The following is a 26,436-nucleotide window of genomic DNA, read 5'->3' on the forward strand; positions in this document are numbered from 1 at the left end:
ATTGGCAACAGGTTTTTTTTTTAAATAAAAAGTAAATTACAACATTGTACATGGTAAATGAAAAGCGGAGAAATTTGTGATTTGCAAATATTAAAACAAATCACTTACATTACTGGTTGACACTACAACTAAAACATTAAGATTATTAAAATTTTGAAAATGATTTTAAATTTTCAAAATATTTTGGGAAATCTTTTTAAAATAAGGAATGCAATTGCTAGTATAACCAACTTGTATATAAGATATTTTTTTTAATAAGTAATTGATTTTAAAATTAATATATTTATTACTTATTTAGCCTTATATAAACCCACGATAGCCTCATATCAACCTCAACAATTTGATGGATAGTTGGTGGAGTATCGGGATTGATTCAGATTCTGCTGATTAGACTCTGTTTCCTCTTAAAACATAGTCAAACTCCCGACTCCACTTGGACTGCGAAGAGTCTTATAACACTGCCAAGAAGCTTCGTATGGCATAAATTGCAAAGCAGTAAAGGCATTAGTGGACTGAAAAGAAGATGTCATACAGGTCAACTTGGTTAATAATTTACTCAGTTGAAGCTGTGAAAATAAAAAAGTGAAAATAAAAAATGTATGAGAAAGGATTATGAATATATATGTTACTCATGCTTGTAGGCTTTTTATTTGGAGACTTTTAGGTTTCAAAAGCATATACATCATATTTATTAGGTGCCCAAATTGTAGCCCCAATTGTGTCCTGGAAAAACAGAAAAATATGCCTCTGAAAAAATTTCAAAAAAATTTAAGCAGCTAGTACAGACCTCCCAAGCCATGGTGAGAACATATCGGTGCCTAATAAACATGGAATTACATCAACTCGATGTCAAAGTAAAAGTTATAGCATGGCTGCAGGTATATACATTGGCAGTGAAGGCACCATTGGTAATGTTTTGTTGGTCCTAATGAGACACATAGTCCTCCAAATCAGCTCCACACATTACTTATTGCTCAAGTGAAAACAGACCCTCACCAATACAGAGCATTACATGCAAAATGTTTCAAGGTACTTAGTTAAATTGCCACTACATGTCTGAGAGTCCTCCTTAATCATCCATAGCTGCAACACGTGTTTTGATCGGTTTTAACTTCAGACCTAAACTTTCAGGAGACAGCAATTCAGCTGAGATGCAAGACGGACTTAAAGGACTGGTTGGACTGGGGCTAGTCCCATAGCTGCAAAATAACCGGGGAGGAGGCCTGTAAAAGCCATATCCCATCAGAAAGTATTCAATTGGGATTAACATTGCATGGGGTTGTTCCTCTGTCACAAGTGATCCACAAGCTTGGACCTGTCATGCATTAATAACAATTATGTCAGCCATGTTGATGTCAGTTTGCCTCTACAGGAAAGTTTTAGTATCTTAAAGATCAACTTTGAGAAAGTGAAATGTTATCACCTCAACCAATGCATTGAATTTTTTGTCCATTTTGGCACACATGTGAAGAGCTTCTGAATGAAATGGAGAGTTTTCTCCTACAGATATGAGTGTCCTACACTGCAATTTCTTCAACCCTTCTGTCAGATCATATCTCCTGCAGGCAACATTAATCCAGATGCAGCCCCGTGTCAAAATCTCCCCCATTTCCGAGAAGCAATTGGAGATGCATACATTGCTTATCATCATTTCACACAAATTGAAACGACTAACAAACCACCACTTTGTTTTATCTCTCTTGTGTTAACCTTCACTAAGTAATATCTGATCTCACATTGCATTTTACCAGTAGCAGACACCATTGAATTATTCAGAACATGACACTCTAGGTTAGGTATAATACCATCCTTCCCCTCCAGCACAACAGGGTAACTAATGGAACACATGTAATTTATTCCCCTTTGGTATCCTACCATAATTGTTAGAGTAAAAGATTAGGATGCAAGAAAAGGAAATAAAACAATATAGTAATCCTTTAAAAAGAATGTAATACGTTGAATGCAGAAGCTTGATCTCATGCCGTTGCCCTACATCTTTCTATTTATACACATTGTTTGAAATTTCTCCTGCACCAGAGGTTCCAATCTCCAAAGCTGTCCAAAAACAGTAGCTGCCACAAGAGATCCCCATGTTAGGAGTTAGTATCTTGAAATTAAGTGAAAATTTATGTCTTAAGATTAAGTAAAAAATTGTGTCTTAAGACTTGCATGAAATCCTGTGTGATTCCAGAACAGAAATAAAAATGTTATACCTGAGAGGTTTGTAATAGCATTAGATATTGCCAGGGCTGTACATACTCCTTTACCACCACCTGACATGTCTTAAGCAGTAGACTCATTAAGGCAAACAAGTTTACTTGCCTGAAATTAGACATACCATCAGGCGAAACAATATCCAGTTACTCATGTGTCACCAAAAATTCAGTGCCTCTGGTTGGTATAGAAAATGGTCAAAATAAAGGGACAGCAGTTCATGGTTAAGCGGTCAAAGCAACCAGACAGCTAAAATTCCACACAAGGCATATCAATACTATCCAAATACACCTGAAAGTGACATACTTGAAAACGTATTGTCCATCCCAAGGGACTTGATGAGCAAAGGTGAAGAGTTAATATTTACCAACCAAATAAAAATATAAAATGAGCCAATCTTTGATGAAAAACTGACCACACAGCATACGGAGTAAAGGCCCAAGAGCCATATGTAGACAAGATGAAACTAAAATAATTCAACTCAGAAAACTTGGCACTCTAACATGCATCAGCAAGCATGTGAAGAGCCCAGAATAAAAGAAATAGTTCATTATAAAGAAAACACCTCTAGTATTTTAATTGCAAATATGAATCTGACATGCATGAGACATGAAATTCCCATAAATTCCAGGGATTTGTGGTGCTGGACGTGTGTTTTTTCTGAAGGAAAACCATAGTTTCTGTTTCAAAGCTGCATTGGCAGAAGGTACCAACTACTGGGCAGAGGTAAGTGCATTTTCGATACTGGGAAATTTAACAATTAAGAAAGGTACTGCTCAAATCCAGATACTGAGAGATTCAGAACTAGTCATCAACTGGGTAAATGATAAATAACAATTTGCAGATTTTGACCCTATCAACACTAATAGAAAGAATTAAAGAGCTGAATGAAAATTTCCGTAATAGGTTTTTATAAACATCGACCTATCTAAAGTCAGAAACGTGTTTCTTTATACAAAAAGTTGTTGGTTGAATCAGAAAACCCAAAACAAAGAGCAGTGGACCATGTACTTGAATACTCTTTGTTCATACAACAGAGAACAATTCTATTAAGATATAACTAAACATGCCATATATAAGTAAAGATATATACAATGAAAGTTTTGTTGGCTTGTAAGTATATGTACAATAAAAGCATTATGTAGAGATGTAATTAAGAATGAGCCGCTAATCATATATGCATGATGGGCCATGGCATCGGCAACACCAGTTAGTGTTTATTGTGGTGCCATGTTGTGCAAGCTATTCCTGCAGTTGATGTCGCATCTACCTGTGTGCATCCCTTTCATGGATGTGAATTCTAATCTTAAGTAGTTTCCTTATATTCTTTAACAACGTAATTGCTGGGCACAAACGGTATAGTGGCATGGATGGTTGTGGCATGATCCTTGTCTGCATATCCTGTAATGTAAGTTCTTGTTGCTGGATTTCTTCGCAACAGTCGTACAATTGTCGTAAAAAGCATGTATTCATACCTGTTGGCATCAGAAAAGGGAACACTGTAATTGGCAATGAATATGTTTGACGATTTTGTTTAAAAATGCGAAATAAATTAAACGATTCCAAATGAGTTTAAAATCATATGAAATTAAATGTAATAGCAAGGAATCTATGTGAAACTTCTGTATGTAGTGATTGGTGTTTACCATGTGGGTAATTCTGGAAGGCAGGCTGTATTATTGGCTAAAGTGTATTATCCTGGATAGATTTTGATGCAAGGAATGATTCCTCTTGCTGTCTACGCTTAAGATATGGATTCTTGTGCATTTGTGCAATACGGGAGAATGGGAATGCTGGATTGATGTGTATGTCCGATAGTGACCGCACTCTTGAAATTGCATTGGATGTTAGCCCTTGGCGTTCTCTGGTCCCGATGTCCACTGTTGCTTTGTCTAATGTCATTCCTTGTGACTTGTGTATCGTTAAAGCCCATGCCATTTGAAGTGGTATCTGACGCCGTGTACCCCTTGTGATGGGAGGAATGGGTACATATGTTGGGTGTGAAATGTCCCACGGTGTGCCTCTGTATTGTTGAAAGTCAACAACCACAAAGGATGGTAATGCTGGGGGCTGTGAGTCAGTTGAATAAAATATTGAGATGACCTTCCCAAGCGCGCCATTGACAAGGCCTGCATGTACCCATAAGTTGCTGGTGAGCATAACTTTTTGTTCATTGCATAAGAGCACCTTTGCAGGTAGGTGCTCATCTTCTGTTGTAGTAGGATTTTTCTGTCTTTGTTGTTCCGCAGAGCAAAGTGCTACTGGGATGTTCAATTGTTTGAGCATTTTCTTATTATGCAAGACAACTGCGTTGTTTGTTGCGAATAGGTGCATGGACTCGCTGAATGAGCATTTCTCTTCAGGTGTAAGAGAGGAACTTGTTCTTGACATTAGATGTTGCCAATCTTCAAGTGTAGATATTCCATTCCTAAGATTTGCAAGTATTTGCCGGAAAGCAACCTGGGACAAGCTAGCTCCCTGTTGATGGAAAACGGTTGAAAGTGTTATGAATATCTTGAAGCTACGCCAAAGTGCAGTGCCACGCGATGTCCCAGCATATAAAGGAATGTCTTTTACAGGTGGGAGCTGGCCTAGATCTCCGACAAGGATAATTGAGCGATTACCAAATGGTGTGTTCCGATGAAGAGGGAATGCCTCTCTTAGACGATCGTCAATGCGAGAGAGCATTTTTGGACCAATGAAGCTCATTTCGTCAATGAGGATGTATTCTACATGACGGAGTTGCTCTTGCAGGTGTAGGAGCGGCTGGCCTTCGAGAGGATGCATTGTCTGGATAGGGATATGAAGGGCAGAATGAATTGTGAGGGCATTTATGTTGAAAGCTGCAACGCCGGTTGGTGCAAGTAACAATAAAGGGCTTTTTTTGGCTGGCGAGTTTTCCACAAATGCTTGGTCAAGGCATTTAATCGAATGGGATTTTCCTGTGCCAGCTGTTCCTTGTACGATGATCTTCCGTGGGGTTTTTGGCGAAGGGGTTTTGAAGTATGAAAAAATAGCGGTGAAAGCTATTCTTTGTGTAGGGGATAATGTATGCTCATGGAGAAGGTTGGAAAATGATTGATGTTGGTTTTGAATGGGTGAGCGGTTGAATTCAATGAAATTGATGGCAGTTTCTTGCAAGGGGGGAGGGACAGTATTTTGTGACCAATTGTGGTTGACATCGAAGTCGCGGTAGCCAATCATGTTGAGGTCATCAATTGCAATATTGTAACCTGGGTGTAGTTGAGAGAGGATTTGCCATTCATCCATCTGAATGGAATCAGGGGGGGTGTGTGGTGTAGGTTGATCTTCAGTAGGTGGGCTTTGTGGGTTTTCGGGTTCGCGATGGACATGCCATGGTGTATATGCACCCTTTTTTTGTTCCCAGTGTGCAATAATTTCTGCATCAGTTGAACCGATATCATCAGGGAGTGTTCAGAAGGGGAAATACAAGAGTAATTCACTCCAACAGAAGGTGGCATAAGAAGGATTAGTAGAGGAAAGAATGACATTGTAATGGGGCAAGACATGTACAATCCTTGGGGGAAATATGTGTTTCCAGTGGTTGTTTCTTCGTTGGGAAGAATATGACCACGAGCGAGCAGCTCCAAGGAGGGGCAGTTCTTCTAGTGAGGCAGGCCTGTTCATATACGCAACGATAAAGTTTGGTGTCGAACCAGGATTTTCAGTATCTTGGGAAACACGTTTGAAAACAGTCTTGTTGACATACAAAGAACGGAATGTACGGCTGCAAAGAGAGAGAGGTAGCTTTTGTAACATATGGCATATTTCTTGTGCACAAATGTCTCTATCTGTAATCGTTTCTGTAAGGAGTTTTCGGATGACACCACTAGTAGGTGCTTCTGGAAGGGCACTTTGTGATAGTCGCGATAGCATTTGATGGTAGCTCTCAGATCTTGTCTCTACTTTTGTTGCATATTTTGAAATATATTTCAATACAGCATGGCGAGAAAGGACTGGTTGGCAATCAACATTTGCTCTCCAAATAGAGAGTAGATCAACGTTGTGAATATTCAATCTTTCATCATTGCGAGCAGGGACATAGGTTTTATGACCCTTATCATCAATGAAAAGTGAAGAAGTGGAGTTCAATTCCCACGGTACTCCATATCGGCAGCTAAGCACATTGTCTTTCTTACGAAGACAGGAAGATTCATGACATTTTGTATGTCGTTGGACGCAGTTGACAAGCTCTGTGTAGTCTTCAAATTGATTGGATGCGAATATTGCTGTTGTGTCAAGGAAACACGGGTTATGAATTGTTGACTGGTGAAGCGGAATAGTTCGGTGTTCTGCCTGACGTGGATTCCAAGCAGTGACGTAGTGGTCGAAATATTTCTGTGCATTAGCAACTTCCATTGCATTGTCCCAATTAAGTGTGTCCATGTCTGGTGCATTTTGTAGCCAAAGGAAGCCATGGATGTGTGCGGATCCTCTATGTTGCCATTCGTATCTGAATATAACATGAAGGGTTCATTCAGTTAATACATGTATAAGCAATGTATAAAATTAACGTAGAGGGATATGGATATTAAATAATACCTGCACCAGTAGTCAGTTGCATGGAGGCCTTTTTGAAGGATTTCTTCAAGGAAAATTGTAAATCTACAATGCATATATTGTGCTGTTAGATGTGGGTTTTTAATTATCTTTTGGATTTTCCATTGGAAGGGGTTGACTAGAGTGGAATGAACACTTGTGGGCATGATCGTGTGCAAGTCATGCGATTTAGTATCAGCTACACTGAGAGTGAAGAAGAATGTTGGGCTTCCTATTTGCGTGATCATGTCAGTAAGCTCAGCTCGACGTTTGTTCCAGAAAGACCGTGTTCCTCGTAGAGCTGACCCAAACCTCATTATTTGCTCTGGCAACCTTGAATCTGGAGAGTCATGAAGACATTGGCGTAGGTCTGATACCGTTGTTGGCAAGTTGTTCTCAATGTACTTCTTCACGAAGACATTGGCTGTTTCTTGGCTACGGTGGCGCATTAGAATGTTATAAAGATAGTAGCGGAATCTTGGGTGTTGGCCAAAGCGGTTATCATGGTAGTGAAGCAAGTGCAAAGCATATTCATGCATTTCAACTTTTGTAAGTCTTGGTTGCATGATCATTCCAATGCCTGTAGGGAAGAGCGTGGGGAATGCCATGGCAAGGAGGCCGATGGTGTTGTATTCATTTATAGCAGTTGGAGATATTGGAGGCCAATCGATAGAGCTTGTTGAACTTGAATGGGTCGAGTGCAAATGGTTACAAATGTGGTCACGCTCGGTACATGAATTTGGGAGGACTGGAACGAAAGAAGAGGGTTGGATTTCTAATGGAGGTAGCATGACATCATCAGGATTATAAGTGGAATCAGTAGTGGTTTGTTGGGGTTCAAAAGAGGAGGTGGTTACACTGTGGAGAAGAGAAGAAATGTCTGTAGGGAGATCTGGCAGTGTAGAAATTGTAGATGAATTCAATTGAACATCTCGGTAGTAAGGGTCATATTTTATTTTGTATTCAAGGGCTGCAAGGACACGTGATTTGCAAACGTAGAATTCGTAAGCCTTTTCAGATGGATTCTGCCTTTTCACAATGAGGATGTCTAACTCAGAGAGCATCCGGGGTAAGTATTTGGCAATACTGGTAATATCTTGAGGGAAGCTAATTGTATGGCCACTATATTTATATTGACCACCACGGGAATGAGTGACTTGTAGAATGGGGTTGACACGTGCGATGAGCATTTCTTCAACTTGGGTTAATTGGTGAAGGACATAGGGTTGTTCTCCAGGGTCCATGTTGTTCAGTTCAGAAAAACGATTGGTCGATTTAGATGACGCACAGCGAAAACAAGAGAGTCTATTGTTGAAGAGCTTTGTTTTCATTCCTGGGTATGCTTCCTTGCATGTTGTGCAAACATGCAAGGTAGAAAGTCCATCAATCCTTTCTCGAAAGCGACGGTGCTCTTCGTTAAGGGGAGGGTTATATTGGATATGATGAACGTGTGCTGGGTTGGTTTGTATAGGTGGGAGAGCATTTGAGGTGGGAAGGGATGTAGAGGAAGTAGTAGGGTTTTTTTGCTGTTCATAAAGTAGTCGACGTCATGCATTTATTCGATCCTTTTGTTGTGCATAAAGAATACGCCGCCGCTTGTTTTTGGCCGCAATTTGATTGTTGGGTGGCATATCTAAACAAGTACAAGTAATAGTTGTTAGATTTCGTAAACAAGTAGTGCATGTTTGGTATCTCATTTTATTGGGTGCACATCCATTGTGAAATTAGAACATTATATTTTGAACATAGATTTAAATGTTTCTTAGTTCAACATCGGTGAAGATAGGTAGATTAGGTAGAAGGGAAAACATGCAATTAGGAATGCTATGAAATCATATGTTATTTCAGTATCTATCATTGAGAGGAGAGAAACAAGAATCAAAATATTTTGTTCCCTTTACTTTAAAAAACTTTTGTTTCTTATCTTTAAGCGATAAAATGAATAGCTTAGAAAGCAAGGGATCAGTGTCTAGCATGTAGAGAACGAACGAGACACATAGTGACTCTTTACAAATGTTGATATTTATATTACGTAAAATGTAAATGGAAAACATACATATGTTGGAATGACTGGAAGAGAGTATTTGCAATGAAACCTGTAAAAAACTACAGGGTTCATCATAATAACATGGGTGTGTAATTTACAAAGATGAGACAATTAGTTGTGTGGAAATGTTTCTTTATGTACAAATAGGCGTGGTAGATGAAGCCCTAATAAAAATTTCACAGGCGGCGAACAATAGGTCGTTTTGAAGCGGATAGTGCTTGAATGTCAGTGAGCGCTTCCTTGCATGCAGAGGCATATTGAATTTCCTCTGAATTTATCAGTATTGGTTGCAAGCGTTGAACACCGTTGGAGTAATCTGTTTTAATGGAAAGTGTTAGCTGGAAGCGATGCCTTGAAATCCGGCCACAAATTTGTTGTAGATCAGTTGGTTCGATAGAAAGTAGGAACAAGTCTTTAGCCGTGATGCCCATGAGCTCGTTCCCTGCATCATTGAAAACTGTGACGTTCTGTAGATTCCCGGTGTGGTCATGTAGCTCAATTTTGAGTTTGTAACGGTAGTCGCATTCTGGGAAGTCATCGTTACATTTTGTACAATGCCAAAGATTGTTAGAATGCTCCACAACCTTCTTCATGCATTGCTTGCCATTGAAATCTAGTGGGCATGCTAGAAAGTAGAAGTCATCCATATGAAGAGCAGTAATTGTTGCTCGAACTGAAACCCAGACCGCTTTATCAGAGGGCTGCATGCAAGCAATTTCATGAAACGTCTTTCGTGGCAGGGCACGTTTCGAAGCAACACCATAGTTTCAACTCAAAGATGGAGAAGAAGAGCTATAGCCGGTTTCACGGAACCATGCATGTAGTTGTTGAGTTTCTTCAACCTGTGGATTTATTGTGAGAGTGCTCGTTGGTATTGTCCCTATTGTGGTGCCATTAAATTCAGACACATGGCCTCCTTTGATTGCAAGAATTGGTGGGTTGTCAAAAGAGTAGAATTCAGAAAGATGCTGTCCGATATAGTCACAGTGGTCTCCCCATAATGTTACATCAATGCTAAAACCCGACATGTCCTTTAGTATGAGTGTTTTCCTTAATGTCTCACTTCCATATTTTCGTCGAATTGTTGATGCAGGTGACATGGAAGTAACAACACCAATGACATCTACATTTGTATTTGGAGTTGCATCTCTTACTTCAACAATATTATTGAAGTGAAAGCTTTGGTAGGGAAACGTTGGATCATTTGTTGGACATGGATTGATAATGGAAGCAGGAGACAAGTAAATCTCCCATTTGTTCTTGAGATGGTTGTAGTTTGGATTTGCTTCTCTCACTGTGCCATTTGATACAATGTATAGTTGCCCAACCTGAATTAGATTGTAAAGGGAATCGGCCAGTTCAGCAAATGTAGAAAGGTGGATCTCTTCCTTATCACGGTTGATAAGGTCAAATCCGAAAACTTTTCCTGAGCCTCGCACATTGTTGTATGCCTTCAATGATGTCTTTGCAGATGCTCGACCTTGGATAGACCAATACTTTCGGTAAGGGTTGAGTGCCGTGAGCGGAGTTGTTGTAGTTGTTGTCGTAGGTGGTGGAGTAACTAAAGAGGGCAAGGTATCTTCAGCTGACGAAGAGCTAAATTGGGTTGAACCCGCTTGTGCATGTTGTAGCGTCAATGTGTCCTTCATCAACACTGCTGAGTGCTTCACAACTTCAAGTTCGACGACTCGAATGGACCTTATGTAAACAAGTAAGAAACGAATTAATAAATATTGCATTTTCCTTCTTTTGTTGCAAAAAATGGCTAGGCGGGTAAAGTAAAAGAGGGTGATTTCAAATGGTGGGTCTTACGAGGAATTTTGGAGCACTGTGCAAGCTGCTTTTTTGAGCAGAATTATTGATCCAATTTGGATGTCTCCAGAGACAACTTGTGGGCCATATGCGGATGGTAGCAAAGTCTTATGTTGATGTGCTCCATCAGATAGAGTAATGTGGAAGTGCGAGGATGTTGTTTTCAATGAGGTAACGGAACCCACATCGATTATCTGAAGTTGTGGTTGAATCTCGGTGCAACCATTCAGCAATAGAGGAATGGCATTCGGTGTCAAGGTTGTCTCCATAATAGAACAAGAGGTTTCTTTTTCTTGTGATAGGAGTACCTTCAATTCATCAATTTTACGACAATACAGAATTATAGTCAAAGAAGATGTGACATGAATGCGGAATCTAATCTAAGAAGGCTAAATGTTGATGGGCAGTTTATATTTATTTGTAGCTTGGCCAACCCATCTAAATTCAGCGATCTGGAGAAGAGGAGTAAATCAATTCCCATTTTCTTTTTGTACAAAGTTAAAAAGAGGCAAATGGAGTATGATGTGAAAGGGGAAAGGATGTGGGCAGTTTCAATATAATTTTAGCATTACTAACTTATGTAATTTCATGCACTGAAATGAAGGGCTTTCGATGACCTCACCTCCTACCTATCCTTAGGTGTGGACCATGGAAATTTGCTCTAAAAATTTTTGCTCACACCATGTTTTGTCTATTGGTGTTGTTAGTATGTCAGTTTCTTATGCACCACACATGCAGAATTCAGAGGTGAATGACATGTGTTGAAGAGAATTAGGGAGGAGCCTTAGCCCAATAAATAGATAGATCATGAGAACATGCCCCTACTACGGACTGTGTTCTGACAATTGTGCTGACAGAACAGGTGTTGAATGAGGATGATATTGAAACTACTTAAAATCGTTTCAACTTAAGCCCCGTACTGTAAGGGGGAAAGTTGAAAGAAAAATCTCTTGGTTATCCATTTACAAATGTTGTCTGCCATTTGTGTTTGCATTGCGATACACCATATTTCTTAGGTGACGAAATTCTAGCCCTAGCTGTGCCCAGGAAAAATAGGAAAGTAACATTTCATTTAAGAAGGCAGTGTCTACGCAAAATAGCTTCAAACATAAATAGAACAGAAGGTGCAAATTTAGAAATGCAATACTGATTCTGTCCTTTACATGCCCGCAAGGCGAATAGTACGAAGGTTTTCTTAAATCTCTTAACCACAAAAAAAGAGATCTAAAAAAGCTTCTACACAAAATTTTCAATGTTTAAAGTATATAGGTTATGATGGATATATGCCCATTTATTTTGTTTATTTGGTCAGCACTTTTATCTTGGGTTATGTATGCACATGATATATGTGATATACCTTATTTGCTTTTTCGATCAGTTTTTTTCCTGGTTTATGCATGCATGTCACAAAGCAATAAATCTTTTGCATTAATTGTAGAGTGCACCTCATCTCTCTTAATGCAATTATGTTTTTTTCGAAAAACTCATAGAGAAACTTCAAGTACTTTCTCTTGCATTTTGTAGATGGTTCATAATATAAATTCATCAAAATAAATTATAGTACTTGACCTGGTAGAATAAATTATAGTACCTGACCTGGTAGAGATATCAAGTGAGGCATGCAACAGAGACAGGCAAGCTGGGATCTACCCAAAAACTTTGTGCAAGAAGGGTAAAGCAGTCAACCACTCAAATTAACCCATCTGACTAAATCACTCAATTATGAGAACACAATTTCAAAATTGCCTATTAAAAAATTTAATAAATCAGATTTAAAAAAACTGCAAAAACTTGCAAATATAAAAACCTGGAAATTGAAATAGATTTAAGTTGCACAAGACCAAAAAGACCAAAAAGAGGACCTCCATGACCACACAAAGAGTTGAAAAATTAATAGAACGGTTGTTGATAAAAACATAATCTACCATTTAGCTCAACCAGTTGCGGCCAATGTTGTTGGTAATTCAGTTAGCTCAAACCCCTCTGTATTTGGCACACGAGATGCCTTCCACAAATGTGGGGAAATATCTTTTGGGTTTCACACGAGATATTATATGGAAATTTTGGAAAAGAAAAGGCATAAATCTATCCTGTGAAAGCCAACTAAATGAAAATTCAGAATTACACCGCATCCAAATAAATGGAAAATCAGAACTATAGTACACCCATATAAATGGAAATTCAGAATTAGATTGAGATTAAAGGTATTACTGCATGATCAGTCGGTAAAGGTACAAAGTTCAAATCACTCTTCCTGTTAAAGTGGGTATTGTCCTGTATTATGAAGTGGGGTTCATATCTCCTACTGTCTTAAGCAAAAGCATACTTATCAAAAAACAAAAAAGATAAAAGTGAGTACCTGTTGTTGGGGCGACTGTGGCTGGTCAGCTCTGCGAATGAGCTTGTGCTGGTTGACAAGGTATCGGTAAAGATGTTGCCGCGGCATTGTGATGATTTCTCTAGAGAGATTGTGCTTGTTGTTATGAAGCCAATCTTCGATCTCATTGTGCATGACATTCCTCCGCCTGGGCAATGTCATCAACCATGCACGAGCTGCTTCCCACCCATCCTTCTTGATGTTACTATTGATCATTTTGGCTTCTTCTTGAGAAGTAGAAACAACCACATCTCCATCGTTATTATTATCACCACAACCATCTCCTGGTTTTGCAAAAGGGCATGGAGCCTCAATGGCAGACGAGTCCGGGGCCTGTACATCCTTGTTCTCTTCCCTTGACATCATCATATGTTCTAGTGGGACTACAAGTTCAATCCCAACAACTGGTGAAAATCTCTGTGACAATCTCGATCACCTAGATATCAAAAGGCCTGTGAGTGTTGTTTTCTTAAACATTAGATTTCAAGGCTAGCCATACCCAAATACCCAGATTAATTTCAAAGCAATTAGAAGCTTATTCTCGAACGCCCACATGGATTTCAGATGAAATTGAAACAAAGAAGGTAATATTAAAAGCACCCGAATCAATTTTCAGACGATGCCTTTGCGAGTTATCCACATGATAAGCCCATGTGCAGTTTGAGGACCATGGGAGAAGTAAAGTTCCGACCTACTATGTGCAAAGTGAACCGTAGGGGCAGGGTTCGTAATCACATTGAAAGCACTGGCGGATATAAATGGTAATTAAAGCATCCGGCACTCCTAGGTAACTCTTAGGTGAATTTGACAGATTTTAACACTTTATCCACCCCACGAATTACAGTTTTATCGACCGCATAATTTTTTCAGTTCACATATTCACACTTATTGATTAAACAGTCCTTTTTAAAGTCTCCGTAATGTTTGGAAATAGAACCATGAAAGCAACAACATAGGTTGAGACAAAAATAGAAATAACCTAATTGTAAAAATAGGAGAACTTTCCATCTAATGCTTTGAGGAATCAGATTAAATCAATACATTATATAGTTCATTCTAGGTTTATTTCAGAATAGGTAAAGAAGCATCCGAGACAATAAAGCTTATGTAATCACCAAATTGGTCCAAAAACCATGGACAGGAACAATAGAAAGAAACATAGGCACGGCATTTGCGCTTAAGAGCACTAACCTGCAAGGTAAACAGAAGAATTCTGAGAAACTTGGAACTTGGGCGAACAATTTATGAACCTGGAAACAGCTCTGTCCCTGCCAGTGAAAAACACAGAAGAGAACACTAAGAAAACACTTGAATAACAGAATTCTGAGAACAAGGCCATGGCTCTTCTGCAAACCAACATGTCAATGTACATCTCTTGGTAGATAAAGATTGAAACTTCTAATAAATGAGACAGATGTATAAACATTGTTTGGTTTTAGTCTACAACGGAACATTCTGATTTACAGCGCTCTGAAAGTTAGGAGTCATAAAACATGAACATGTCACCGTAAATGAAGCTCTGAATTTTTTTGAACTAAAACAAAAGTTTTGGGGAAAAAATAAAATACTAAAAAGGAAAAAAATAAGATAACTACCTTCTATACTGAGAGAAGACATATGGATTTCACAGCTCGTGTGTAGCAGCGCAGTAAATCAACATGTAAAAGGTCGTGTTTACCCAGAAACAAAAAAATTGAGCATAAAATAAATATATGTAGAGGGCATATCTTATGTTCATTCAAGTTTGGGAGCACCAATGGCTCTTACCCTTTTATCAACTATTTTAATTGATGTCTGGTTTGCTTGACATATTCATATAGCTTATTCATTGTAGTTTTTTGGTGAAAAAACATAAGAATAAATTTTATTATTTTACAAATAATAATATTATATTATCCTTCCTACACATCATCTCTTAGCATCTGCTCACCCATCAACAGATGCAATCTGGACTGCAAATGATTATATTCTATTGTCCTCCACATCATCTCTTAGCATCTGTTCAGCCATTAACAGATCCAATGTGGACCCTCAAATATTTAGGCAGGTCTTAAAAAAAGAAACACTTGAGTAGCCTATTTTTAGGCAATAGAAACCTGCAACTTTTTTATTGGGAATTTTATTGTCTTTACACTCCCACAGCCACAACCATTTATTCATTTGGGCACAAAGATATTCACTGTAGTAGGTAGCAACAGAAAGCAGTAATCAGCATTTTCTTTATTGGGCCAATGCCAAATTCAAATTTCCAGGATCAGAATTTCTGTTTTCTAACTCTTCTACTCTAATGTTCAACCGATGTCAAACCAACCCACCCACCAAGATGAAGTTATGAACATTATAATATTGTCATTTATGACTGAGAATTGAAATTTGAACCCAAAATCACTGAACCATAATTGTCATTGAGATTTTAATATCAACGAAGTACCCCAACATTCATTCAAACCCTAATTTCCACAAATAGAAATCCTCTTGTAATCCCCTTGGCCATGACCATGAACCCTGACAACTTACTTTGCTGCCAACCGGAAATCAGTCAAACAAAAGTGTCAAACACAAACTTCAACCACCATTTTAATCAAGGTATAGATTTGATTATCCTTCCTATACATCAGCTCTTAGCATCCGTATGAGCCATTGATTCAAGGTCATTCCTCTCTGTAAGGCATTGGTTCTGCACTAAGCTGCACAAAATGCTTGCCCAGGCTATGTACCAGTCCCAGAAATGCCCAGAAATGCAGAAACTGGTACAACCAGCAGCGTTTGCATGCTGTTTCAGCCAAAAAAGGATGTGTTTTTGTGACTTTTTGCTTGGCTTTTGGGCCCCATCCAAGCACCCACGAAAGGCATGGAACCCTTAGATCATTTAATAATAACTAATAAATAGATCTAATCACTCAACAGACTTAATCTTAAAAAAAGAAACACTTGAGTAGCCTATTTTTAGGCAATAGAAACCTGCAACTTTTTTATTGGGAATTTTTATTGTCTTTACACTCCCACAGCCACTACCATTTATTCATTTGGGCACAAAGATATTCACTGTAGTAGGTAGCAACAGAAAGCAGTAATCAACATTTTCTTTATTGGGCCAATGGCAAATTCAAATTTCCAGGATCAGAATTTCTGTTTTCTAACTCTTCTACTCTAATGTTCAACCGATGTCAAACCAACCGACCCACCAAGATGAAGTTATGAACATTATAATATTGTCATTTATGACTGAGAATTGAAATTTGAACCCAAAATCACTGAACCATTATTGTCATTGAGATTTTAATATCAACGAAGTACCTTAACATTCATTAAAACCCTAATTTCCATAAATAGAAATCCTCTTGTAATCCCCTTGGCCATGACCATGAACCCTGACAACTTACTTTGCTTCCAACCGGAAATCAATCAAACAAAAGTGTCAAACACAAACTTCAACCACCATTTTAATCAAGGTATAGATTTGATTATCCTTCCTATACATCAGCTCTTAGCATCTGTATGAGCCATTGATTCAAGGTCATTCCTCTCTGTAGCGCATTGGTCAGCGTTTAAGTTTTAAGCCATCAAGCTTGACTAACTTTATTTTTGAATGACGTTTAAGGGGATCATACAATGAACCTCGTAAGCATCCAAATGGTTTCTCTGTTATCAAAAAACTTTAAAGACATTTTATAGTTCTCCAAGACAACCAGGTACCCAACTATATGTCTTATAAGTCTTTCCATGTGTGAGAAAAAATGTGGCAGATCTCTTCCGTGAAAAAAAAAAATAGCTATTTGCCAATTCTGGCCTCTTTCAAGTGCAGATTGTTGTTATTAACAACATAATGTTGCAAGAGATTCAAAGTGATTTCTGGCACTTTTATGCAGAGAAATTAGGGTTGATGTCTAAAGTTGTTTAAGCATGGAAATTGAGGCAGAAATTTTCTGTCGATCTCCGACATAATTCAAGTCCTATTGTTGTGTAATTTTGTTTTTAGATTTTTCTCTGTCAAGACTGAATATGTAAAACACTCTAGCATTCAACACTATTGTTGTGTTCTTGCTATGTATTTGTTTCAGTTTCCCATTCAGTTATTTTTTCTTCTGTGTATTATTTCTCTTCTATGTGTATGCCTAAAATCCCTAAAATCCCTAGAGTGAGTTTGATTCTGAAGGAGGTGCAAAGAATGGTTGGAGGAGTGGAGCGAGTTCGATTCTGAATGAGGTGCAAAGAATGGTTGGAGGAGTGGCAATATTGGAGGAAAACCCACTCTGCTACCAGAGGGACCCTTTCCTTGTTTCCCGTAGCAACAAATTTCATCCAGATTCATTGAACTCATGCTACAAGTGATGAGGATAAAAGAAGAAAGTGATCCTCTACTTCTATCAGTGCACTCTCTTGTTCATCTATTGGCCCTTATGCACAGGAGGAGAAAAGATGGGATACCATTCATCTACGTCTTAAGCTAAGTTACCATTTCAGCGAAGATCTCTTTTTAATGAACCTTTTGTTTGTTTGTTTTTTTTCCCTTTTCGGGACACGAACTAATCAGATGAATACTTAATATTTTTGAACATTTGAGCTCATTTTGGGGAAGGTTTTTAGGGACATCATGTTTATATGAAGTTTCAACCATTGCCAACCTGCTGAAACAAATTCTTCTCTGTCCAATACATCACAAATAATTATTTTTTTGCACTTTTCCCTGATTTTCTTTTTTTTTAAATCCCTCAAGCTGCTTCTGTTGAGGCTAGGTTTTTCTTTAGGTTTCCTTGGTTGTTTCTATTTATTCGAAAGGTTAGCAGGCTGGATCTTATTGTTTCTACATTAATTAGATCTAAATCTATAAATATGTCGGAGTTTACCACAAATACATTCTCAGCGCATTGTTGTATGGACTTTGAGAATCCCTGAACCAACATGTCTCTGGAGTATACAACTTGCTAGACCAGAAATGGGGTGATTTCTGTAAATAAAATAAAATACTCTGTATTTGTATTCTCACATTTGGAAAAAACATTGCTGGCATACTTTCCTTACTTATGCCGAGGGGTCCTTTATATCCATCCTCCTTTGCCTGCTTTTTGCAAAGGAAGCATCTTATAAGCTAGATGACTCTACTATAAACACTTTTGAGGGGTACTGACATGCTTAGCAGCATATATCTATGCCAATTAACTACTTTCACCTTGCGTGCTATGTACAAGTTCTTGAAGCCCTTTAATTCCTTTACAACCCTGTTTAAACCTAGTTTCATATCTCCTAGGAAATGGATCCAATTCAAAACCCCTTTTATTAGCGCATCTTTTGTTCTTGCATCCTTATCAAAGACAATATCTGAAGAATCAAAATCCATTGAAATGGTGCTGGACTGGTTGGCCTTTGGCCAAAAATTTACCCAAAGAATCAACATGCTTTTCAATAAGTTTCATTTAGAATTGTAGTAAATCACAGTATCCTCCAACCATTTGGTCTGCAACAACTTCTCCATAGGAATGTTTGTCTCTAGTAATATTTTCTAGTGATAAGAAAGATATCCATGCAATCAACATATTGCATAAAATATTTTGCATATACACTTCTGCACTTATGTAATACTAGTTGTTCTCACTCCACAGTCAATTTTCAGTTTTCTGGCTAACTATGTGTTGTTTAACAGTTTATATTAAATGGTGATTCTTGCATGTTAAGTCAAGTGTTTGGTCATATTTTCTCTTGCCTACTGATCTTTTTATGTGCTTGTATTTTTTAGATGGACACCTTTCTCTTCACATCAGATTCTGTCAATGAGGGACACCCTGACAAGCTTTGTGATTAGGTTTCTGAAGCCATCTTGGATTCTTGCTTGGAGCAAGATCCTGAAAGCAAGGTTGCATGTGAGATTTGCACAAAGACAAATATGGTTATGATATTTGGAGAAATCACAACTAAAGCTAATATAGACTATGAGAAGATAGTGAGGGGAACACCTGTAGAGGAATTCAATTCATGTCAATGGATGTTGGCTTGCATGCAGATAATTGCAAGGTCCTGGTGAACATTGAACAAAAAAGCCCCGACATTGCACAGGGTGTCCATGGCCATCTTACTAAGAATCCTAAAGAGATTTGTGCAGGAGATAAGGGCCACATGTTTGGGTATGCTACAGATGAGACCCCGGTGTTGATGCTTCTCAATCATGTGCTGGCAACAAAGCTGGGAGCACAGTTGACTGAAGTAAGAAATAATGGAACCTGCCCTTGGTTGAGACCAGATGGAAAGACCCAAGTTATTGTTGAGCATAAAAATGAGGGAGGGGAAATGGTCCTGATAAGAGTTCACACTGTTCACATCTCTACTCAACATGATGGAACTGTTATCAATGATCAGATTGTAGTTGATCTCAAGGAGTATGTCACTAAGCCGATTTTTCTTTCTCAATATCTAGATGAAAATACAATATTCCATTTCAACCCATCTAGGCGTTTTGTAATTGGAGGACTCCATGGGGATGTTGGACTCACTGGGAGGAAAATTATTATTGATACATATGGTGGTTGGGGTGCTCATGATGGAGGAGCCTTTTCTAGAAGGGGTCCCACCAAGGTGGATTGTACTGGTGGCTACATTGTTAGACAAGTTGCCAAGAGTGTTGTTGCTGCCAGGCTAGAACGTTGCTGCCTTGTGCAGGTTTCATATTCCATTGGTGTGCCTGAGCCACTCTCTGTATTTGTTGACACATATGGAATTGGATAGATTCTATATACTGAAATCCTGCAGTTGATCAAGGAAAATTTTGACTTCTGCCCTAGCATGATTTTTATCAATCTTGACCTAAGACGGGGAGGCAATATGAGGTTCCAAAAAATAGCTGCATATGGCCATTTGGGTTGGGATGATCCTAATTTCACTTGGGAGACTGTAAAGGTCCTTAAGTGGGAGAAAGATTGAAACTCTGGAGTAAGAATCTGGTAACCTTGAAACCATTCATGATTTAATGTGCTCAATAGACTCTGATTTAAATGTGCTCAACTTGTTGGACTCTGAACACTAATTTGTAGAATCAGTTGGAAAGAAAACAATTACTCATCGTTGTACTCATTTGACCAACAACGTTTTCAATTTCCAGGTGGAGGTCCTAAGCAACAAGAAAATTAGAGTTTCATAAACATTCAATCTTCCATTAAAAATCAACCAGAGGAGTTACATAAACGTTCAATCTTCCATTAAAAATCAACCAGAAGAGGAAAATTTAACGGACATTTCAAATATTGCTTAAATCTAGAAAACCACATGAAATACATACTGAAATTTCAACACATAGTTAGTAACAGTAGCAAAAGATGGGAATCTATCCCCACTCCACAATACATCCCGTAATGGTGATGAAAACACCTAATTTTCCCTCTTAGACTTGATGGAAGATTCGAATAGCTTGGTCACATGCTCTGGGGATAACTATCTCATCACTTTCTTCCTTCATTGATAGTGACACTGCAAACACTCTGCACTTTTGAACAATTAAGAGCAGCTATTTGGGTATTTAAGACCATGGCTACTTAAGAAACTGATAATTGTAATTTGTGATCACTGTTCAATTTTGGACATTTACAAAGCAGTTATTTGGGCATTTGAGTTCACAACCGCTGCTTAAAGTGTAGGTAGTTGTATTTTGTATTTCACTAATTGAAACAATCTCAATGCCTCCTCAGCAAGTCCATGCCTTGCATAAGTTGCAATCATGGTAGTCCAAGAACAAACATCTCGTTCTGGCATTTGTTTGAAAACTTTGCAAGCGTCATCCAGTACATTCCATCTCAACCCTTTCTTAGAATTCTGTTTAATAAATTAATTGTCATGTGAATGGAGGTGCATTATATGTAAAAATGACAAGACCTACACAAAGGCTCTTAAACAAGACTCAAAGCTCGCACCTTAGTTGAAAGGGTAAACGGTGTTGACTCATTCATCACACTTTCTTCAGCAAGAAAGTCTTCCTACAGCAGCAGCAAGCACTCCAAGAAATGGAATATTGGGAGCAAGTTTTAGGGCATTTTCAGCAGGAAGATTATTACGGGCAACGAGGATGTGAGCAACAGGTTGATTTGGTGACCAGATCTGTTTAGTGTTTATGCAGCATTTGTGGTTTTTCATAGTCATTTTCTAGAGCCTCTCAAACACAAAAGCAGCAAGCACACTATCATATTTTTAAGTATGTTACCAAGCTCAAACAAACGAGTGTTGGGGGCTCATGTGAATGGAGGTGCATTATATGTAAAAATGACAAGACCTACACAAAGGCTCTTAAACAAGACTCAAAGCTCGCACCTTAGTTGAAAGGGTAAACAGTGTTGATGTTTGTGCACATACCAGTAAATCAAACAAAGAAGAACCCCCAAAAAAACCCGTTAAAAACCTATTTCAGATTCAGAGATTATGAAGCTAGACATTAAAAGGCAAAAACTACATACCTTGGATACCGGATATCGATGCAGTGAGACGTCTGAGGAGTTCAAATTTGTTGTGGCAGGCTTCAGGTCGAGGAGGAGCACAAAGATGCAGAGAAAATATCAAGTTTAATATCGCAGGGGATCATTTGTTGCTAGTCTGAACCAAACAAAGACGATCGGATTGGAACCGAATAGGGAAATACGAATAGGGATTTAATGGTAGCGGGGTGATGTCGCTTCTCTCCACGCCTCATCAATAAAGAAATGCTTTAAGGCGCCTCAAGGTGGCGTATGGAAGATGATAGTGCGAACGTGACAAGTGGTAACCGGGTGTTTTCTGTTCCGCCAGGCGCGGGCGCATCCTTCAACTATGCCAAGGCTCAGTCAGTGGGGCGGCGGCATCCATGAATACCTCCGCCCCTTCTTTGCAGAGAGGCCGATATGCAGGCCGATATTCCTGAACAAAGACGAAGAGCGGCAGGTGTCTGAGGTAGTCGTTTCCTGAACGAAGACTAAGTTCGCCAGGTGTCAACCTATAGTAGTTTCCTGAACAGAGACGAATTTCGCCAGGTGTCAGCGTCAGAAGGAGTAGGACGACGAAAGGTCCCTTTCAAAGAAAGGCCTATCGGCCTAACTAATTCCCAAAACTTGGTTAGAACTCACAAAAGATGGAGCAGTAGGCCCAACACCAGCTTTCACAACATCCCTTCTTCTAGAGTTTTCCCATTTATGTTGGAAATTTCTGATAATTTCAAACAAAAATGAATAGAGAAAATACTTTGTTTTCTCCACAGGATCTTTGACACAGGGAAGCTACAATTGTTTTCTCAGAACAGAGTATTACACACACCCACAAAAGCTTTGTATTCATTAAAATAAAGCTATTTTTACAAGAATATTCTTCCTCTACTTCAGGGATTACACCAAGAACATTTCAAAAAAAGGAATTACTCTATCTCCTCCTGAGATTTTACTATGTTGTGTGTAAAGATCTCTTACATTTACTGCTGTAAAAAAAACTCTTACATATCCATTCTTCACATTACATTTCAATCAACAAAAATACATATGCGCTGCTGCATATATTTCCCTCACACTAATGCGTTGACATTGCATTTCCCTTTTTTTTAACAAGATTACATTCACCCTCTACTCTGTTTTTGTTTTGCACTATTGTGCCTTCTTTTTCTTTTGCATTAAAATACGCAACTCAAAAAAACATATTACATTACATATGCAACAATAAAAAGAACTTACACGCATTTACCATGCCATACTTCTCGTACATGATAAAAAAAATTAAAATTAAAATTTCCACCTACATTATACAAACAAGAGTAAATATCGTTAATTATTTTACTCCAGCAAATGAGGGTCAAAACCAAAATTTCACGCAATGTTCATGTGCAGGCCTCAACATCAATTTTGGCTTAATCGGATGGTGGACAGACTTCATCTCAATCCAACGGATATCGCTTGCCCAAACCAAACGAACGTTATGTCCTGATGAAAAAGTTGTTTTAGAAACGTGCTGAGGACACGCATTAGCACTGGGTTTTATCGTGTCCCCTCCAGAGAATACCACTTGCTCAGAAACAACGGTGTTATGGAGGTTGGCAGTTTTCCTAAATTAAATACGTGCGACAGTTTGAAATTAATATTTCAACACTCCCCTTTAATTTCAAATACTGGGTTATCATTCAAACCCAGGCATCTTCTCAAATATTCAAAACTTTTTTGGTCCAATGGTTTGGTCAGAATGTCTTCTATCTGCTCTTGAGTCCTGCAATGTTTTAAAACAATTTCTCCATTGCTTACCAATTCCCTAATGTAATGAAACCTTGTGTCAATCTGTTTTGTTATCTTATGAAATACATAATTCTTGGATAATGCAATAACTGAGCTATTCTCACAAAAAATCACAGTTTCTTTTGCCTACTCTTGGCCTAAGCTCCTTAACATTCTTCTCATCCAAACTGCTTGACATGCTGCTAATGTAGCTGGCACATATTTTGCCTCTGCTGTAGACAATGCTACAATATGTTGTTTCTTAGAAGCCCATGGAATGGCTCCTGAACCCATGTGAAAAACATAACCGGATGTGCTTTTCCGATCATCTACACTTCCAACCCAATCACTATCAGTGTATTCAATTAAATATGAACATTCTGAAGTAGTATATAAAATTCCAAATTATTTAGTACCTTTAACATACCTCAGAATTCTTTTTGTTGCTTGCCAATGTGCTTCTTTTGGCCTCTCCATGAATCTGGAAATTAAACTAACAACAAACATTATATCAGGCCTAGTTGTAGTTAAATACATAAGGTTGCGAATTATATTCTTGTATAAAATAGGATCAAAATCCTTGCCGCTGTCCTCTTTGCTGAGTTTTAATCCCATCACTATGGGAGTGATTGCTGCTTTGCTATCCTACATATTAAATCTTTCCAACACTTCATTAACATATTTTGATTGTGAGATAAAAATCCCATTTTCATTTTGATCTACTTCTATTCCTAAGAAGTATCTCAGCAAACCCATGTCTGCCGTTTCAAGTTTTTCTCTCATGACTGTTTTGAAATTTTCAATGAGATAATCATCATTACCTGTGAAAATAACATCATCAACATATAACACAACAATTAGTATTTTACCATCTTTTTCTTTGATGTAGAGGGTGGGTTCTCCCTCACACTTCTCAAATCCATTTTCCAATAGATAGGAATTTATCCTACTATACCATGCTCTTGGTGCTTGCTTCAGCCCATAAAGAGCTTTCTTCAATCTGCACACTTTGTGCTCTTGGCCTTTCTTTTCATACCTTGGAGGTTGTTCAATGCAAACCTCTTCCAATAACACTCCATTTAGGAATGTTGACTTCACGTCCATTTGGTAATCTTTCCACTTGTTTTGTGCTACTTTTGACAGTACTACTCTCACGGTTTCCATTCTTGTAGCTGGTGCAAAAGTTTCCTCATATTCTCTCCGATACTACTGCCTATACCCTTTGATAACCAGTCTTGCCTTGTGTCTTTCTATTTTTCCATCAACATTACTCTTGGTCTTGTAAACCCATTTAACTCCAAGGACTTCTTTTCCTTTTGGTAGTTCAACCAAGTCCCATGTCTTGTTTCTTTCTATGGCATTAATCTCCTCATCCATAGCTTCTATCCATTTCCTATCCTTAATTTCTTCTTCGAAATGAATAGGGTCATCAACATGACAATATAATGCAAACAAAGAACTCATACCTTCATCATAAATGTCACTTAAATTTCTGAACTTCTTACCCTTTTCATTTGGTGTACAAGTGCTTGAAGAAGCACTTGAATTTCCTCCTTGTGGTGTGCTTTGAGAAGAACTTTTGTTTCTCCTCAAGGGTGTCTCTTGCTACCCTTATGCTAGCGCTGCTGTTTGGGGATGTATTTCGATCATCTCCTCATCATCTTCATCACGAGACAAATAATTTTTAACATTCACTGTTTTCTCTATGCTTCCATCCCAAGCTTCCTCCTTAATGAATTGCACATCTCTGCTCACAAAAAACTTCTTGGTAGATGGGATATACAACCTGTAAGCTTTGGATTCCTCACTGCGTCCAATGAAAATACATTTCTCCTCTTTGCTGTCCAACTTCCTCCTTAGTTGATTTGGAATGTGTCCATAAGCCACACAACCAAAAAATTTCATGTGGGTGACTCCTTGGTTTCTCCCACTCAATGATTTTTCCGGCACTTTGTTCATGACTGCTTTTGTAGGACACCTATTCAAAACATATACTGCACAGTGTACAACTTCAACCCAATAATCATTTGGCAAATGCTTTGCCTTTAACATACTCCTTGCCATATCCATGATGGTCCTATTCTTCCTTTCAGCAACTCCATTTTGTTGCGGGCTGTACCTAGCTGTAAATTGTTTATGAATTCCATTTTGTCTACAAAACTGTAGGAATTCCTTGGAGATATACTCACCTCCTCTGTCAGTTCTTAAAACTTTTATATGTAACCCGCTTTGATTTTCTACAAGTGCTTTGAAATTGCGAAAATTTTCAAACACTTCACTTTTGTTTTTTAGAAAATAAACCCAAGTCTTTCTGGTAAAATCATCAATGAATGTTAGAAAATATTGGCTGCCTGCTAGTGATGGAATTTGCATCAGTCCACATAAGTCTGAGTGGACAATTTCTGAGAGTGATTTTGCCCTTATGCTTTTCCGTGATGGAAAACTTTCTCTATGTTGTTTCCCCAAGATACAACCTTCATAAAGATTGTCCGGTTTCTCTATCAATGGTAATCCTCTTACCATTCATTTTCTACTCAACAAGTTAAGACCTCCATAGTTGAGATGTCCAAATCTCCAGTGCCACAACCAATTTTCATCTTTCGGTTCACTTTGGAAAGCCTCTTGTGTAACTGCTGCAATTACTTCTTTAATTTTCAAATCTACCCTTATTCTGAGAGGGAACATCCTATTCCTCATCATTTCACTTTAGTAATACATTGTTTGCTGGGTGCTCTATCCATGATGGTGCATACATCATTCTCAAAGAAAACATTGTAACCCTTTTGAACAAGCTGTCCAATACTTAAGATGTTACACTTCATTTTGGGAACATAATAGACATCTGTTATGGTTTTCTTTTCACCTTTCTTTGTAAATATTTTTACTTCTCCTTTTCCCATAACAGAAATTTTACTATCAGTCCCAAGTGTGACTTGGGACTTCATATTCTGATCTAAATTGGAAAACAGAGCTATGTTTCCTGTCATATGGTTACTACAACCAGAATCTAGAAACCATATATCATCACTGTTTATTTCAACCATGTTACAAGCTAAAAGCACATTACCTTAGCTGATATTTTCTCTAGTGATATTTGCACTAGATCTATTACTCATATCATGCTACTTCTTTCTACATTCATTTTCATAATGCCCATATTTTTTACAATAATAACATGGGACATTGAATTTTTCATACCTTTGTCCTTGAGCATGATGTTGTCCACT

At 38.2% G+C, this 26,436-nt stretch overlaps 2 protein-coding genes and 1 pseudogene across 4 annotated transcripts; 1 reads left to right on the plus strand and 2 right to left on the minus strand.

The window, feature by feature from the left end:
* Positions 1-623: 623 nt before the first annotated feature.
* LOC149171993 (protein NDL3-like) lies at positions 624-21,934 on the minus strand. 3 transcript variants are annotated; one of them, XM_089424166.1, is made up of 7 exons: positions 21,443-21,934; positions 14,202-14,278; positions 12,993-13,446; positions 2,214-2,322; positions 1,994-2,072; positions 1,424-1,559; positions 624-1,315 (listed from the first exon to the last, which is right to left on the minus strand). In XM_089424166.1, the coding sequence occupies exons 4-7, from the start codon at positions 2,278-2,280 to the stop codon at positions 1,070-1,072; spliced, it is 528 nt and encodes a 175-aa protein (XP_089280292.1). In that variant the 5' UTR covers positions 2,281-2,322; positions 12,993-13,446; positions 14,202-14,278; positions 21,443-21,934; the 3' UTR covers positions 624-1,069. The 3 variants fall into 3 exon arrangements, with proteins under 3 accessions (XP_089280292.1, XP_089280293.1, XP_089280294.1); XM_089424167.1 differs by lacking the exon at positions 12,993-13,446; XM_089424168.1 differs by lacking the exons at positions 12,993-13,446; positions 14,202-14,278.
* On the minus strand, positions 3,171-10,927 carry LOC149171994 (replication protein A 70 kDa DNA-binding subunit A-like). The gene is made up of 2 exons (XM_089424169.1): positions 10,634-10,927; positions 3,171-3,689 (listed from the first exon to the last, which is right to left on the minus strand). The coding sequence occupies exons 1-2, from the start codon at positions 10,900-10,902 to the stop codon at positions 3,521-3,523; spliced, it is 438 nt and encodes a 145-aa protein (XP_089280295.1). The 5' UTR covers positions 10,903-10,927; the 3' UTR covers positions 3,171-3,520.
* Positions 18,742-19,922, plus strand: LOC149171995 (S-adenosylmethionine synthase 1-like; annotated as a pseudogene).
* Positions 21,935-26,436: the final 4,502 nt, after the last annotated feature.

This window comes from Pinus tabuliformis, chromosome 4_2 (assembly GCF_031772625.1).
Source record: "Pinus tabuliformis cultivar Carrire ecotype Pingquan chromosome 4_2, CPIR1, whole genome shotgun sequence".
Lineage (NCBI taxonomy): Eukaryota > Viridiplantae > Streptophyta > Pinopsida > Pinales > Pinaceae > Pinus > Pinus tabuliformis.